The following is a 17,736-nucleotide window of genomic DNA, read 5'->3' as shown; positions in this document are numbered from 1 at the left end:
CTCTGTGGCTTCTAATGGTTTATTTTGTGTCAAACCTGATTTTTTTTTTTTCTTTACTTTCAGTGGTTGAAAATAGCAGTTTTCTCAATGTGGTGCTCTTTTCTTTTTCCTGCACATTTCCCTTATTATTAAGCATTTGGAATTGTATTTTGCCCAAATCATTTGCCATTTACCATTTTCTTCTGTTGGAGCCTGTCTACAAAAAGGGCAACATGTATGACAGGTCAGGAACTGTCAGGAGTGTGGTGCTCTGAAAACCAGTGACTTTTCATTTTCATTTGCCAGCTGTCAGGGCCTGGTTGGGCCAATCGCTGGGACTGGTGGGACTTGTATCTGGGGACACAGGGGGAAGGTGAAGGGCAGAGTGGCAGGATAATCAAGTTTCTTGCTTGTGCCTCAAGCAGATTGAGAAATACAGCCCAGATCGACACTGTCAGAGACAGCAATAGAGCGTAACATATCATTCAGTTTAGAAAGTTTTCAACTTAATGAGCAAATATTAATGAGGAATATTTACTTTTAGCTGGTTGTAAAGTGTTATGTATACCTGATCAATTTATTGATCTGTCAGTTTCGATAAATGATTCATCACTGAAGTTCGTCATCAGGTGAAACTACCAAACACAGTATGAAGTCATTGCCTTCTTTAATGGGTATTTCCCATTCAGTTTTTTAGATTAGATTGTGGATTAAGTAAATCATCACATAATCACAAAAAATATACTGTACGTGAATGGAAACTGGAAACATCTATGATTTTCAGCTCTAATATTGTTTCTTTTTTCCAATTGTAAGCTGTTTGGAATTGTTTCTAAATTTGTTTCTAAGCCATTTCTGTTTTCTAACCACGAGACTAATAGTGAAAGGGTTTCTTTGTGTATTAGTTACCAATGGAGACTGTCTGTGGTTTCTTTGGCAGCTTTCATTGTGCACCATGCTGCCCTTTTGATTAATGTTGGTTTATTGTATAGAATAAACAGAGTTTGTAGAATTATCCATTTCCATATTCACCCTGCATTTGCGTCGTCTGCAAAATCATATGCCATTACGTCTTGTAAGCACACAAGTTTATACTCGACCTTAAAATGTTTACTTCAGCAGCCTTGTTGTGGTTTACAGTTGACTCAGCCTGAAGAGCTTTGTTTACCACTCTTGAGCTTTTCTGTAAGGATGTGTAACGATGAAATTCATGCGAGGACAGGGTGGTCTGTCATACTTGTCTCTGTCATTGTTAGGATTTAGTTGTGAAGAAGTAGACTCCTGACTTGAAGGTGCAGATCAAAGTTGAAGCCAGTTCTTAATGAACTCTGCCAGTTGTTGTCCATCTGTTGGTGGGGCAGGATGACTGAGGCTGTGCCCTCCTCTCTGCTTTAATTAAAGTGCCTGGTAGGAGGAGACTACAAAGTGCAATCTGGCCGGTCTGCAGACAGTGTTGCTGGAATTGCCAGCTGTTTCAGGCTTCCCATCAGCTGTGGTAACAATGGTCACCCGGACAATAATTGGATAAGATTCCCCCTGTTGTATTATTCAGGAGCCGTACTTCTCAATTGTCTTAATGCATGGCCCTTGGTGGTGGCTCTTTTTTTTTTTTCTGTTTGGTACAAAATTAGTTGCTCATCCTGTTACTGTGTTTTGTTGTAGCATCTGCTGGTGTGTGGCCGGGCACAGACAGATTGGAACTTAAAGGAACACTCCTGCATTTTGGGAAATATGTTGTCACAGTGACGATATGAATTACATCTCTGTGCTTTTAGTACAGAGATACTGAAAATGTAGGACATGTTTAGCATTGCTGAGTGCAATGAAGTAGAGCATGGGTCATTTTCAAAGACTAAGTAGTCCTCCTTATGACTGGAAAATGACTGACTTTGACGTGGATAATTTGAACAGTGAACGTCTAGAAGTGAAATAAGACAAAGAGTTGCATTAGCAGCTCTGTGACGTTATAGCCACAGCGGTGTGTCAAGCTAAATACAAATGCCAGCATGCTAATATCGCAATGTTAACAAGCTGATGTTCACCATGTCTGGTTAGCATGTTAGCATGCTGACATTTGTTAATTACACTATTACAGCTTGGTGAGGCTGATAGAAATATTATTAATTTAGGGGATGTTTAAAACAATGAACGGGACACGTCTTTGACCTGGTGATCTTGCTAGATGAAAAGCTAATTGCTAATCTAATCTAATAATGACAAATCGTCCCCTCAAGTTGGCACTGGAGGGAAAGTCATCATCTGGGGAACATGACAGACTACAAAATTATATGGTAGCCGATAATTGTCTAAACCAAAGTGGTTGACTGACCAACAGTACCATCCCTGAGCCATGTCACTAACATGAATAAAAATATTCTCAAACCCTGTATTACTTACATATTTTTTACTAACCATCTAAGCATCCATGAGTCTCTTTGGTTTTGTTCTTAACTGTGAGAGTTTACAATCTTTGCAATGTTTGAGCTAAGGAGGCCTCAAGGCATAGGGAGGAAACTGATAACTAATCTTCTTATCTGACTTTGACTACAAACAAGTCAGGTTCCCAAAGTGTTGGAGGATCCCTTAAAGTACATTGAGTAAAAACATTATTTTCATCCTCTTAAGTTTGTATGCAAATTCAGCTTGGGGTGTACACACACTGTCACTGTAATTACATACAAACATTATTTCTGTTCCCCACGCACGGTACAAGGTTTGTAGAAAGGATATATCATCACCACAGGCCGTTCTCATTTTAAAGTCAGCTGGTTTGAGCGGAGATCAACATCTATAGACTTCAGAGCTGCTATGCAAAACAAACTTTACAAATGTTATGTTTGTGGTGAAATGTATGTATTCACAGAAATAATTCTATGCCTCCTTTGTTTTCTGTGGACCACTGCATGCAGAGACCACCTAAACATAATATGTCAGGTAGTTTGAACTTAATCCTCTTCACTCGTATTGTTCCATCATCACAACAGATAAATCTGTCAGCAGAACAGACAAGGCACAGACTAGCCAAGAAACTCTTGTCTGGTTTCACAGGAGACAGCCAGGACTGGGCAGGTCCCAGTTACCCCCTTTAATACCATTTGATAAGCTGCTATGAAAGAGCTGCCTTTTCTCATTTAGCCTCAGAGCTTTTAGGTAGGTGTGTTGATGGGAGGGTTAAGAGAGGGGTTAAGCCAAGCTCAGTGACTGAGACCCAATTGATTAGGCATGGAAACTGCTGGCAACATACAGAAAGGAAGTCATAATGAGGTATTTTTTTCAAACATTGCCTTGAGACTGTCTTTGAGACATTTCTCATTATGTTCAAGGCAAAGGGTCTTTGGCGTGTTTGTTAATGTTTTTGTCCCGAACCCTAAATGATTGCTTAGTGTGCCTGTGTGTGTCTAACACCGGAATCGAGGAGCAGTTACCTCAGCACCGGGAATGAATGACAGATGAAGAGCTTATCTGTAATTTGGTAAAGCGCTTCTCTCTGTCAATGTGTTCAGACTTGTTGGCAACTTCCCATGTGCTGAACAAAAGCACTATGAAGTGGCTGGATTTTCTTGCTGTCACAGCACTGAGGAGCCTGTAACCTCATTAGGTGGAGGAGTGACCTGCAGTGTAACACGGCCTTCTACAGTTGCGTGAAGAAGGTCCTCCATCAGCAGCTCCCCTCCACCTCCTTTCCTCCCTGTTGACCCAGGCACAAACATGCCTGATAGTCAATGCTCGCTCCTGCCTTTGTACTTGTTGATTTATAAGACAGTGTAGCAACAGCATCTGACCTACTGCCAATTACTCTATCATCACAGGAGGCTACGACCTAATGATATACATTTGTTCATAAATCTTATGTACTGTAGAGTGAGAAGAAAAGAATATAACTTAAAAACAAGAGAAACCAATGGCCTCAGCTTGAATGAAAAAAAATTGCTCAACATTGCCTTATCCTTTTTATCAAATACTGTTCATGTAATATTATGTAAAATGATGTTTACAAATAAGGAAGTACGAAATAAAGCCAATAGATTTTAAGTTTTAAAGCCACAAATAGGGGAGTCTAAAATGAAATAAACACAACAATTGGCTGGTGGGATTTGGAAAGAGCCATTAGAGACATATCACAATTTTGAGATGGGATCATTTAATCAAACAAAAATCAGGTTGTAATTAAAGTCTGCTATCAGAGTAAAATTTTAAGATCTAAAGCAACTAGAAGTGTGAGAGGATCTCCTCTGCAAGCATGTGAGGCTGGACTGTTAAAGGTTGAAGAAAACTCTCTGAACAGGATTAGATAGTACTTTAATCCCTGTAAATGCTGACACAATAGGCGAAGAAATTCTAATCCACCTTTCTTACGTCATTAGTTCTGATGCGTTATTGATTTAGCCTTGATTAGGATAAGAATTTAATGTTTTTCTGTATCCTATCCTATTAGAGTGGTTGGCTTCGTTTTTTTTTTGTTTGTTTGGTTTTTTTTTTGTGGGCCAAGTGACATTTTCTCAGTTTCAGTTCAGTCTGTGGACATTTGCTGAGACCACCCTGGTGCTAACTGGAGCCTGCAGAGCATTTGCCTTCCACTGAAACTTGACTGCTGAGGGGGGCGGAGTCGGGTTGTGCACTTTTGAGATTAAACAGGAATACTTTTGGGATCACTTTGTTTCAGATTTCAATCCCTCGCCCCTGTAGGAGAAAAAGAGGCTCCCTCTCTGGTGAGAGCCATGTAATCCCCTGTCCAGCCTGTGGTGGGTGTCCCCTGACTGTGTTTCTGTCTCCCTCTCTGTCCTTGCCTCAACAGAACAATGCGGACCAAGTGGCCTTCCAAGTGGGCGGCGGCCTGTCGGCTCTGGAACAAATTCTGCAGGTTGTCACTGCTGCTTCCACACCCACTGCTGTTCCTCGTATTCCTCTCAAGTGAGTACTGTCACCGTAGTCAGCTGTTTACATGTTAAGGTATATAATGATATAATGCATAACAGTGGAAGATTCCTGTGATTTATCACACAACTCAAAACAACCATCAAACAAAACATTGCTATGCCTGTCAGTTTATTATCATGACTTAATCAAGTTTCTGTTTCAAGCCAGTAGGGTGAGCTGTCTCTTTGGCTTACAGTTGGACCAGTTTGATTTCTGAAATGCTGACCAGTTGTTGAGATCACTGCTGGCTTTAGCTGTGAGTGAGAGGGATCTTTTTGACTAGGTGCCAGTCTCAGTTTAGGTTCATTGTCAGCGATGGAATATGTATGGACTGATTTTCTGCACTATTCCCAGTAACCCTGAGTTTATGGATGATCTATGAAGAATAGTACCTGCACGATGATCTCAGTGACAAAATGCACATCCTTCTTTTAATGTGCACTTAAAAAGTAGCAACTAAGTGACAACAAATAACATATGCACTGGTTTACTTGTTGAATTTATGAGTAGGGAAAGAAAAGTCAAATTTTTATTACCCTGTGTAGTAAATAATGTCAAAGAAACAAAATGGTTTAGGTTTGATTGGTAGTAATCACTAGCAAAAAGTAGATTTAGTAGATTTACGTTTCTATTTGGTTGTGTACAAATACACTGAAGGCTTTTTGTATGGGGATAAACCTGAGCACTGAAAGAATGAAAATAGTATTGACAGATTTTATTTTTGCATTGACTGTGCTAAAAAAACTTAAAGGAGAAGAAGGCTTTTGAATGAGCCGTACTGTTTAATGCTGTATGTTCACATGGCCTTGAGCAGCTGTTACAGTCCTTCTTCCAAATGACTTCTCTTTGACTGTACCCTTTCTCTGACCCTACTGAGAACACATTTCTTTACATCCCGTCTTTGTGATTGTTTTTGCAGTTACATGAAGTGAATAAGCTAATCTCGACTAACCTACTTCATCATTGTTTATACCGTAATTGCATCATCTCAATAAATATCCTGAGAATGTATTAATGAGTAACAGTGCTGCCCCTCTAGAAATGGAAAGCATTTCCATTTCCGTAATCAATTTGTGTTCATTCTTTTCCTTCGAAACACAGAAAGCATATATGTCCCATCCATCATTTAGAGGGCAGAGTATTTTTGAGTTGTGGGTCTGGCGTTTGCATGGCCTGCCAGTAGATAACCTCAGAGAGGCTGCTGTACTCACTAGCGGGACTCTGTAATGGACTTGAATGGCCTTGCACTCCCATTCATTAGCATTTACTGGTCTCTGAATCTCTGCTAATGGACAAATGCTTCTTATATTTATAAGGCTTTTAAAGGGCATCACATGTATATTGATTTTTTTTTTTGTACTCTCTCTTCCTCAGTCATTGTAATCTGAGGGAATTTCAAGCAGACTTCTGAATTGCAAGAAATGTTATTATCTTAAATGGAGAGACTGTCTTTTGTACAAAGTGTTTGTTTGCAGAGTTTGATTGCACATCTGTGCATGACGGTGTGTTACCTTAAATACACACAATACCTCCTTTTAAGACATCTCCTTGGCATGCACTGGTGAAGGAACATGACACAAAGATCTGACCCTTGTGTTTCGTTCCTCTGCACATTAGCCAAATCCACCTCTGGAGTGAGTTAGAAGTCATTAGAAGAGAATGGTCTTGAGCCAGATTTTCTTTCATACGTGGTTAAATTGTTTTTTCCTCCAGAGGAGCTTGTTTAGAATCAAGCGTGATACCTTTGGACCCTTGAGAGATTTTGCAAATAACTGAACCAGAGATAAGCCTGCGATGAACACATCAATCCGCTGCTGTGGAGACATTCATCCTAACTACATACAGCATGACTACATACAACAAGTTCTGTACTGTAGGTTGAAACAGCTTGTTCTGTAGCTTGTAGAATGTAGCATAATAAATTAATGTAGTTATTTAGGATTCCTTCCTTGAAGAAAACCCAGGAAAACAGTTGACCAATTTGCCAATCAGGGAAAACCCACTGAAAATGAGACGAAAAGGTTACATATCATGTAAAATTTTGTGTTGTATTTCAGCGTTGTACCATTTTCCTTTAGATTATTATTAACTACTGGGCTATCTATCAGAGCTCCCCAAAATGGATAACTGTCCCTCCTGAAAAGGCAAAATTATGTTCAGGATCATATTAACTTTTAAATGGCGATTTATGGATGAGAGTATTTTGAATAGGCTGCTCTTGATTATGTTGTAGAAATGCCGTGAACATCATAAACGCCAGTGCACTTTTGAGGGCGGTCAATTTAATTGCCCTATCACATACACAGGCCTGTTTCTGCTCGCAGTGTGTGTGTGTGTTGGCTACAGCTGTGTATGTAAATGAAAGTCAGTTAAGTTTTTGTGAATCCATGTGCAGATTTGAATAGTCTAAATTTTACTCAAACAAATATCACTGATACACGCCCCCTCCACACCCCCCCGTTTTTTTGTAAGCAATGTAAAATGCAGCAGAGGTCACCGCTCATTCAGGCCAGTGTAGTCGGGAGCTGGTGATGAGATGCAATACAAGGACGCAGCCCGGCTGTCTACTTATCACTATCCGTCATCTGGATGGCTGTGTAGCCTAATGGGCTGCTATACGGACACTAGCCCCAGAGTGCGCTACATTATCTGTTTACAGTGATGCTGCTGTATTGATCACCTCCTCCTACCAGATAAGCAGAGTGATTTACAAAAAAGGCAGCTGCGGAGATGCTCCTGCCGTATCTCTCCCCAGGGAGGCTGATTCCATACTGTTACCATTACATTAATGAGCTAATTCCTCTGCGAGGCTCTGCTAATGTCCTGGTGTAACCCTGTGGTCAGTGGAATGTCTAGATGAGGGTGTGTGCAGCTGCTGTCATTAGCCTCAGCTGGAGAGATGAAATCTCACAAAATGCAGAATACGATCCCAAATTTTAGTTTTGGGTTTTTTGTGAACAAAATTTATTTTACTTCATATGAATTTATTTGATTTGTATATATTCTGTGAATTATTTTTCTCTGTAATTCATATTCGTGAATTTTAATGTGCTTCAATCTCTTAATGCCGTTGTTATCGGCCTTTTTATATTATTTAGTGAGACTGCAACTAAATATTAATTGTTTGAGCTATACAATGTCAGGAAATATAGAGAAACGCCTGTTGCAACATTCCAAGGGCCTAAGGTTTTTTTCTTTCTGTTACAACAACCACACATTGTCAGAGCCAGTGAAAGCCTAAAGCCAGCGTCGATGACTATATATATATTTTAGCATTTGTCTTTCAGTAGGGGTAATTGGAAAAAAGAGAGGAAGAAAGACTGAAAGTATGTGTTGTTCGAAAATGGTTTCAGGACTAGGCGCCATCTGCCTCTACACAAACTAGGCTTTTAAAAATCCAAACAAAAATAATAATCTATTAAAAAATCAAAAATGCATGCTTTGACGCTTTAGTCACTACGTATGCTTACACTTTTCATTGATTCTAAAAAGCAAAGCAAAGCTCTAATGGTACGTCATACAGGTGATCTCCAGTCCTTGCGTGTTAACCCAATTTGTATTTCTACCTCGGTCTCGCATGACCTTGTGTATCCTGTGAAATCAAACCTGCTACCTGTGGTTTTATTTCAGGATGTTTTCCACCATTTGTGTGTGTGTCTGTGCGTGCACACACTCATGCTTCTGTGCATGATGGTGTGTGACGGCTCATCAGATTTCTCTCCCCTTCATACCTGGCCAGTGTGGCACGACAGGCAGAGTCGATGTCTTGCAAGCACTCAGGGTATCGGGGAGATCAACAGCAGAGTCAAATTAAATGTCATTTAGATAGCAGTGAATGAAGGGATTGTTTGACAGCACAAGGAAATGGATTTGCTCCTCACCTTTTATTTTGGCTTAGGATTCTTTTTCTTCCCCTGAACACAAATTTACCCTGTTTAAAAGGCAGGGACTCTACCTGATCTGGAAGTCGGTCAGATTTCTGCCGCGTTGCTCCTGTCAGGCTTGACTGCCCAGATAGGAAACACACTGAGAGGGCGAGAAATGTGAGACTCAGGTTGAGGAGCACAGATCTTGGGGTTGATAACTCAAGGCAGTGACAAAAAGCATAAAGAGCCTTTTACATGCTTGTTGTCCTCTTGTCAGCTGATTGAAAGTTGGCTATTCACTATAATAAATGGACTCGATTGAAAGATGGGCACAATCCATAATTGCCCATCTCCCCTGGAAAACTGACTTTATGGGTGTTACCTCTGATTTATGCTGGAGTTGACCAGTCAGGTTGCTTTTTGAGCTATACTGTGAATAAATCCTGACCTTCAGGAATAGTTTCTCCTTCTTAATCTTATTTATAGCCTTGTCTGTCAACCTCAAACTGATATTATATATAAATTATATTAGAATATTACGAGTTTAAATTCAGAAGTGATTTGCACTGCTAAAACCCCCACGCCTCCACCTTATTGTGCATAGGCCTGTTGGCCACCCAGGCAGAGCCTCAGAGGGCTGCAGGGGGACAAGATGGGATCAGGTGTGCTCCATTCCTCTAACTCTTGGCTTCATTTCTCTATGGATCTGAATAGCTTTTCAGGTAAAATAGTATTCCTCGGCTGTGGTGAGGTTAATCTTGTTTAATCGTTAATCTTAATCGTTATTTAGCGTAGGTGTGCAGATTACATTAATCATTATTTGCATCTCACTTTCCCTCTTAACCTGTTTTTATCAGTGTCAGACCCATCATGGTGGTCCACCAGTTAAAACTTACACAGTAATAGTTTAATGCTTCTGTTTTCTAACAGTGGTAATGCACTAGATATGTGATAGATAGTGGCAGTGGTCATTTTGGAGACATGTGAAGCACAGTCTCAGTGTAATGGGAACTCTGTAGTGGTGTAGGTGGAGGAATGTCGCCTGGTTAGATTGACTGGCACACATCATTCCCCACAAAGTTCTTTGTGTAACGTGAGACTGGGTGGTGTGGCACTTTACCAAATTGTTCCTTAAAGTCTTTCACTGGAGCTGTCACTGAGGGGTATTGAGATAGTGAGATTCCCAGAGAGGGCGGACTATCAGGTGTCGTGCTCATCAAGCTCAATTAAGTGGGAGGAAACCAAAGACAGATCACTGTGATGGTTCATTGTACAAACTGGTGTAAGGGCATAACTCCAACATGCCTTTGACAGCTTTCTCATTTGTTCAGAGATGACCAAAGACAAGCCTGATTAACTGTGTTACAAAGCAATTGTATGCTCATTACATGAGCAGTTGAGTGAGTCATTTGTTAGGACCAGAGGGCTTGATCTGTCTTGACAGAAGTGAAGTGATTTAATTAGACTGTGTTAGTCAGGCTGGGGAGAGAAAAGACACCCAGGCCTTGAATTAAAGTAAAAAAAAAAAAAAGTAAAATACTGTGTTGTAATGTGTGATACTAAGTATTTGTACTTTTTTGTAATGAAATATTTCTCTTTGAAAGCTGTACTCTTTATAATCATAAGTTATGTGTTAATTCAACTTAAAACCACCATGTTTTGTGTAACCATGATGCATCAATATTAAAATACTTTCATAATTCAGAATAGCAGAAAAAAAGAAAGGAAATATATTTTGCAAAAGCCAAATTATGGAAAAAAAGAGAAACGAAAATTCAGCGCACTGTATGCTGAACGTGGTCAAACTTCATTTGAAAAGTTGAATAATAATAATAATAATAAAAAAGTCACAGACATAGATAGACCAAGACTTAAGTTTAACATTACAGAACTACCAAAATAAGTGAAGGGAATGACATGCAGCAGAGGTCCCCAACTGGAGTCGGATCTGTTTAATTCCAACCAGTTCCAGTAGTTTGCGTCTTTAAACCCTGACAAGTTGCAGCTACGCAAAGTCATTCTTATTTAAGTCATAAGAAGTCACTCAGTCAACTAGTAGCATTTGGGGTGCAAAATTTAAGTGCCATCTTATCGGCAAAAATGTTCAGACTGTTACCTGTGTTTCATTTTGAAAACCTTTATCGGCCAATCACTGCACATCCCTAAAAGCAAATGGTGACATTTCTGTTTCCCAGGCATACTGCGCATTTTCACACAACAAGTATTTGGCAGGAAGAGCGCACCAAAACTCTGTCGTAATAGGTGTAACCTGAATGCTCCCATTGACCAAGGTGAACTTTACCTGGCTGTTCTGAAACCACTCTTTGACAGTAATGAAGTCAGTCCTGCCTAGTTATTGTATCTCAGATAGGTCATATGATATCCTTACTATTGTGCACTACTTTACTCATCAGGGACATGATCTTAAATGCCAAGATAGTGACTTAGGGCACCTAAAGTAACTCCTGTCCTTTGGAGGAATGTATGTGGCAGCTACCACAGCTTAAATTTCACAAGCAGTTTGGAGCATGTAATTATAAATAGTATTTGAGAAAAAGTAGTTGAGTTGTCGTTTTGGTATTTACATAGAAGCTGATCTTTAGTCCCGTGTTCACGAGAGAATCAGAGTCCTGATGCAACATGGCTGCATGCAACGTAGTTTGGTGGGAATCTCATGTTACCTCACCTCTTGTTCCATATAGACTGCACTTAACCATTATAGCTTAACTTTTTCCACCATTCTTATGCCTTAATTAAATCATTGTCAATACAGCTGCCATATAGGACATTAACAATTTACAAGAAGGCTCTGCTCTGTTATTGTTTTCAGGGGGACAGAAGTGAGCTTTGATGTGACATTTGGACGCCATCCGACCACTCAAAAATATAATGCTTCTCACATTAACACCACATTCCATGTCTGACAGCTTTACCCTGCAGTGTCAATAATGATACAGCAAAGTGACCTATGTGCCCACGAGCAAAATGCAGAGCAAAGAATAGAGGAAGTCATTGACAAACTCAGGTCTGCCTCAGCCTAATCTATTTTCCTTTACTATGCCAGCGCGGTTTGACCGAAAACACACAGCAGATGTGAAGGTTTCGGTAGATATCAAAATGTTTACCAGCTGAAATAAACATGGCCTACTTTAGGCACTGGAGAGGCAGATTCCATTCTTCAAGCGAGCAGATAGGACACGCCATTCCACCAATGGCTAAAATACACAGTTGTCAGAAAATATTAACTGATGAAACGGGGTGAGGGGGAGTAACAGTCAGAGCAGAACGATTGGTCAGTTATCTGAGGCATTAATCTTCTCTGAGGCTTGTTTTAGAGCAGACATAATACAGAGGCATGCTGACTGACTCGGCATTGCCGCTGCCTGGGGCTGCCTGGCGGCTGCGAGGAGCTGCTGAGAGGAATAGTTTTATCTCTCCAGCGGAAATGCTGCACCATCTCGGCCAAGATGGGACTGAGATTGCGCTCAGCTCGTCTGAAGGTGGCTGCAGAAAGGGGGAGTCTCTGCATAAGTAGCTGATACGAGTGCTTTATTCCTCAAATCAGCTTCCTTACTCTCGCTGTCAGTGAGATATGCTTCTGACTTGTGAAGACAAACTGCACCCTTAAGAAACCACAAATACAGAAGAGTGTGTTTGGTTTCCTGATGACTTCTGATAGTCTTGTCAGTGCCCAGGGCTAGACATTAACATCCCAGTAGTTTTGTTTCTTTGACGAATTGCAAGGGGAGTTGAAGCCTACCTTGAGGTGTGTTTTTAACTTGTGCTTAATAACATTTGTCATCTTTCTGTGTCAGATCCCTCTGTGCTGCTGTAAATACCTACTACTTGGCATGTTCCTGGTGCCCCGTCAACAGTTCTTACGTGCTGTTTAGCAACAAGATAGTGCTCCTCATGGACCTGCTGCTACATCAGTTAACAGTAAGTTTATTCATCCCAGCACATGACCAATACATACTGTTTCATCACAAACAAAATTATTTGATAAATGATGCAGTGATATTAAATATTTGTGTCATATGTTTGTAAAGGAGATGTCCAATATGTTGGATGCAGGTTAAAACTATCAATGTCGCTAACACAGCCAGGCATAAATTTGCCCTTTTTATTAAACCTTCCTTGTTTTCTTTACATTCATCTGTTGATGTGCAGTGCTTTAACTACTGAGAAAACCCTTTCTTTCTGCTGGTGTCAGTTCCTGCCACAGTGTTAATGAAAGACAGGGCAAGATACAGGCCAGTGAGAAACAAGCTGTTGCCCAACCTCTTCACGGAGGGAATGTGAGAGCACATTCAGTCAGTCAGGCAGGCAGGCAGGCTGGCAGGCAGGCTGCATTGCGGCGACATGTCAGCCCATATCCTTCAGCACTCTGTAAGAAGGACTGTAAACATCAGCCCACTCTAAACATCTAACGGTGGCGGCTCGCTGGGGCCGCCTGCACTCACAACATAGACAGGATAAGGCACAGGCACAGGGCTGTGGTACATGCATGAACTCTACTGGGGCTTCCTTCTCCTGTGCCGAGTTCCAATCCAGAGCAGTCATATTTCCTCAGGGCACACAGGGAGAGGTTAGCCTGTATGCTTCAGTTTATATAAAACATATCCCAGCAGCTGCTCTGCTGACTGACATATCCAGCAGCACTTCAGGAACTAACTGTTCTCCATGTGTTCACTGCGGATTAAGAAATGGCCTCGAAAGTAATTCATGCCTCTAAACACCATGCTTTAATAAGCTGCGATTGAATTTCCAAGTCGGACAACAAAGTTTTATTTTCTTTTGTATTTGTTGTGTTTTTATTGTGCTAAGTTCTGGAGTCCGTGTGTGCGAGCAGTAGAGTGGGGGTTGCGCTGCCATATGAGCGTGTACCCTTTTAATTAGATTTGTGGAGAATGTCGGTGGATTTACCTATGCTGTCAGCATTCACCCCAACCATTAGGCCAAATGAGAAGGTTTTACCTCTGCAAGGTTTTCCACTGAAGAGTAGCACTGTGTTTTAGACATAGACATAAACGTGATTTTATTTTATTTTTCAGGTTTGTTTTGAAATGTAAATGAGAAAGAATGGCCATCTGACTACACTGTAATTTCTTTATAAAGCCTTTCTAAATCGGTTTCCATCTTGTCAGAATGTAATTTTTGTTTTTATGTCTCTAATTTTTTACATCCGCTTTTTGTCATTTGTGTGGCTGAAGAAATGCCTCAATCAGCAACTAAATAAGTTTATTTTCGCCATTACAAATCACAGGAGTTTGAATAGGGATCAAGCTGTTGATATTGCGTCTAATGGCATTTGATGCTGACTGATTTCTAATGCAGCCTGTCAACATCTCTGTTAATCAAAGAATATACTTTTAATTAAATGTTCGGTGTACAAGGAGGGTAACTTCTCTAAGCAACCTTTTCTCTTCCATTCTTGCAGCTATATGTCCCAGATGAGGACAAATCTATTTTTGGCCGCAGTGTGAACAAACAAGTCTTTGAAGGTTTGACAACAGGCCTTCTGCAAACCATCGCTGCCATCCTGGAGTCCCTGTGGCCAAATATCTCTGAGTCTGGACAAGGCGAGAAGACACGGATTTCCTCCCCAGATGGCAAGGTCAAGAGCTCTGCCACAGAGTCCTTCAACACTCGCACACAAGACCTTATCAGGTATTTTCCCTTCTAACGCTCTGTACTCCTCTCACACTGCTTCTCCTCCTCCTACATGGCACCTCTTTTTCTCATCTTATGACCTTTTTACCTGCTTTAGTACATCCCTCCTCCACTCCTCTTCCCTGGGTTGAGAGTTGGTCAACCTATGATTTCCTCAGCAGCGTGCCATATGTGAAGAGTAGACTGACAAAATGTCAGATTTTTTGGAAATGGTCCAACTGGTGTCTAGTTAGAACGGGAGTAGTGTGAGAATGAGGGTGTATTCTGGCATCCTTCCAGCTCGTACTTTTTCCACACATTCAGTGCTGCATTTCGAGTAAAATCAGTTTCTAGTTCGGGGGGAGTGGGCACAAAGTAGCATAAACAAAAGAGCACTTCCAAAGCTTTGAAAGGCCTCCTTGAACCTGGCGCTGGAGCTAGATGTGGGCCTGGGCTGTAGGAGTCGTGGCTGTGTTGGAGAAATGTGGGCTGTGAGGAAAGGCAGGCCCGGCCTGATGAAGCCGTGTGGAAGACTGCAGTGTTTCCACCATCCCTCCCACAAGCCATGATTCATCTGGACAGAGCAGCTGCACAGGCCCACCACTCTCATCCACTGACCCAGTCGTAACCCTGGAGACAGGGGAGGGCCTGAGAAAAATGGTGTCGTCAGACTGGTAATCCCAAGTACGAGCACAAGATTTACCTCAGCTGCCTTGTATAATGTATATGCTAGTGAAGAAGGACAAAAGATCAAAACATTTTTATCTTTTGCAACACTCTCCCATTATGCAAACCTATATATCACATGGAGAGGAGATCGCCATTTCCGTTCTTCTCATTAGCAGCTTTTCAGTTTGGCTTTTAATGCGTTTATCCACCTATCATTGTCATGAATGTTTTCAATTCGTACTGGTATGAGGAGACACATCAAGTGGCAAGTTCGACCACCAAGCAGGTTGTCGGGCAGACAGCAGGCACTGAACAAAGCAGTCGGTGTGAGGAAAGATTCTTTCAACTCAAGTAAAGCTGTGGAAGAGGGTCAAGTCAAAACAATGCCACTTGGTTCAAGTGTCAGATGACCTTCAGTGGAGGTTGAAAATGGTCATAATCACCTGTTTTGAGAGGACCTCAGTGACTGACAGTTCTAACAAAAAAGGTATGTGAATGAAGCAAAGAGTCAAGACGGTGATAGAACGAGGAACCATAGCGTCACAGTGACCACTAGAAAGCCTTGATTGGCATCTGTAGTCCTCTCTATATTTCCTTAAGCTATTGGGGTCTGAGGTGTGCTCAAAGGTCCAGGCATACCGGGGCTGGGAGAAGACGGCCCCAGGTCAACAGACTGTCAAGGGCCCAGAACTGGGCTGGCACAACAGCCCTCTAATGACACTATTAGCCGTGATTTGTGGCTGAAAGAGTACAGGGAACATGATCATGAGACCTGTCATTGGCAAAGACAAATTGGAGATATCACAGTAATAGCAGGGGGTGGAGGGCTTAGGTGAGGTATCCGCTTTCAGCTGCAGTGCTGTGGAAGTATGCACAGTAAAGGTCTTTGTTTGCCTGTGTGAGATGAGCTTTTTACCAAGGAAGTCTCGGATAGTAAATTTGTTTTAATATTTAGGAGACAAAAAATAATAACCATGACACGTTCTTTCTCCTCTTGTGTTTTTCTTGCAGCTATGTAGTAAACATGGGTTTGATTGACAAGCTGTACGGGTGCTTCTTGTCGGTCCAAAGTCCTGTGGACGAGCACCCCAAGATGTCTGCTTTCCTCCAGCAGGCCTCAGCTCTCCTGCACAGCATGTGCAAGCTGTGTTTTGTCGTAACCGGACGGTGAGCTTGTCTCTTATTCTATTACACACCTTCATCATCTCTGTGATCTCTTGATCTTCCTCTGACAAACACACACACCTTTCTCTATAGGTCTAATGACAGAGACTGAGTCACTGTCGGTTCTTAAATTCCACGAGGATCCATAAAGACAGGGCTCAGAGTTACTCAAACAAAGACTGTGACTCCTCTGCAATCAGCCAGCAGGTCGTTTCCTCCAGCCAGCTAGCTTGCTAAGCTGTCGTTACTGAAGATAGAGATAGGCATCTGCTTGACCCAGCGCTCTGTCACTCACCATAAACCTTAGCCTGCAGCGTGGGGGGAGCCCACCCACGTGTGCTACGTTGACCTCCACTCAGAGAGGTTCAGTGGCGCCGCTGACAGAGGCTAAGCACACACAGTCACTCTAAGGGACATCAGAACCACAGTTTCTCACTTGAAAAGAAAGAAAAGGCCGTAGCAACAGGCTCTGAAAATGCTTTGATGTCAGGCACTGCAATCAGATTTCAATAGGAATAAGTTTCAGGAAGGTATCATTTGAGCCAATCAGGTTTTGTTCTGTGATAACCCCACCTCCTGGCAGTAAATGACTCCAAGATCTTGTCATTGCTGTCTGTGTTTCACCCAATGTGTTGCTGTACCTTGCCAGCTGCAAGGTACAGCAGTAACAATGACCAGCTGTTGCTTCATGCCAGTATGATAGAAGTCTGCGTTTGTCATTGAATATCTGTGAGAAAACATGGAGTTTTCATGTTTAATGAAACCACTGTTATGATCAATACAACAGCCAGCGAGTTCAGTTCTGGCAAGATTCTCTGTGTGTCTTATATAAGAATGCTCAATGGGCTTGTAGAATATTTTGGCCATGCCAGTTGCTGTGTCAGGGGATTATAATGGCTTTAGGAGGCTGTGTTCTTGCCTAGCAGCATATTTCACACAGAGCCTGTTGGCTAACATCAAGTATCAGCATGCACTGTAGGTTCCATCCAGAGGTCACACACCCTTCATTTTACATGGCTGCAAATCATAGCTGGTGCTGCTGCGGTAGTCTTAAATTGTCTGTCTGCACCAACTGACGGTTTTCACTGAGTCTTCTGCACTGCGGCTGCAAAGACATATTAGCATCATTGCATTAATTTTGGGGTATGCTGAATGTGTGGTCCACTTGACCCTGCAGACACTGGTATAATTGATTAATTTTATGAAACATATTTCATGTTGTGTTGAAAGTTCTGTAATGGTTCATTTTGTTATTCTCCACCTGAATATCTATCTGTGGAAGCTCCCGGCACTACAACTTTAAAAAACTGAAACCGTGAAAACATTTAAATCTCCTGCTCTAATGTGAAACAGGTTGGTCATATCTTTGACTTACTAAATGAAGCTTTTTCTCTTGGTGCCTCCTGTTTCCAACCAGTATTATCCCTGGCTTTGCTCTTGAAGGATGATGTTACCGGTTTCTTTAACCAACAGGGTGGCATCTTGTTGG

General features: G+C 41.6%; 1 protein-coding gene across 2 annotated transcripts in view; it reads left to right on the top strand.

Annotated features, from left to right (window-relative positions):
* Positions 1-17,736, top strand: part of scaper (S-phase cyclin A-associated protein in the ER) — a 56,736-nt gene that overhangs the window by 28,241 nt on the left and 10,759 nt on the right. For both annotated transcript variants that reach the window (XM_046393256.1, XM_046393255.1), the window contains 4 exons: positions 4,775-4,890; positions 12,578-12,701; positions 14,203-14,432; positions 16,095-16,250. In XM_046393256.1, the coding sequence (XP_046249212.1) occupies positions 4,775-4,890; positions 12,578-12,701; positions 14,203-14,432; positions 16,095-16,250 (626 nt within the window). The remainder of the gene's footprint in view (positions 1-4,774; positions 4,891-12,577; positions 12,702-14,202; positions 14,433-16,094; positions 16,251-17,736) is intronic.

Source organism: Scatophagus argus, chromosome 7 (genome assembly GCF_020382885.2).
Source record: "Scatophagus argus isolate fScaArg1 chromosome 7, fScaArg1.pri, whole genome shotgun sequence".
In the NCBI taxonomy this organism is placed as follows: Eukaryota; Metazoa; Chordata; class Actinopteri; family Scatophagidae; genus Scatophagus; species Scatophagus argus.
The sequence above is the reverse complement of the archived record's forward strand: the minus strand, read 5'-3'. Positions and strand labels throughout refer to the sequence as shown.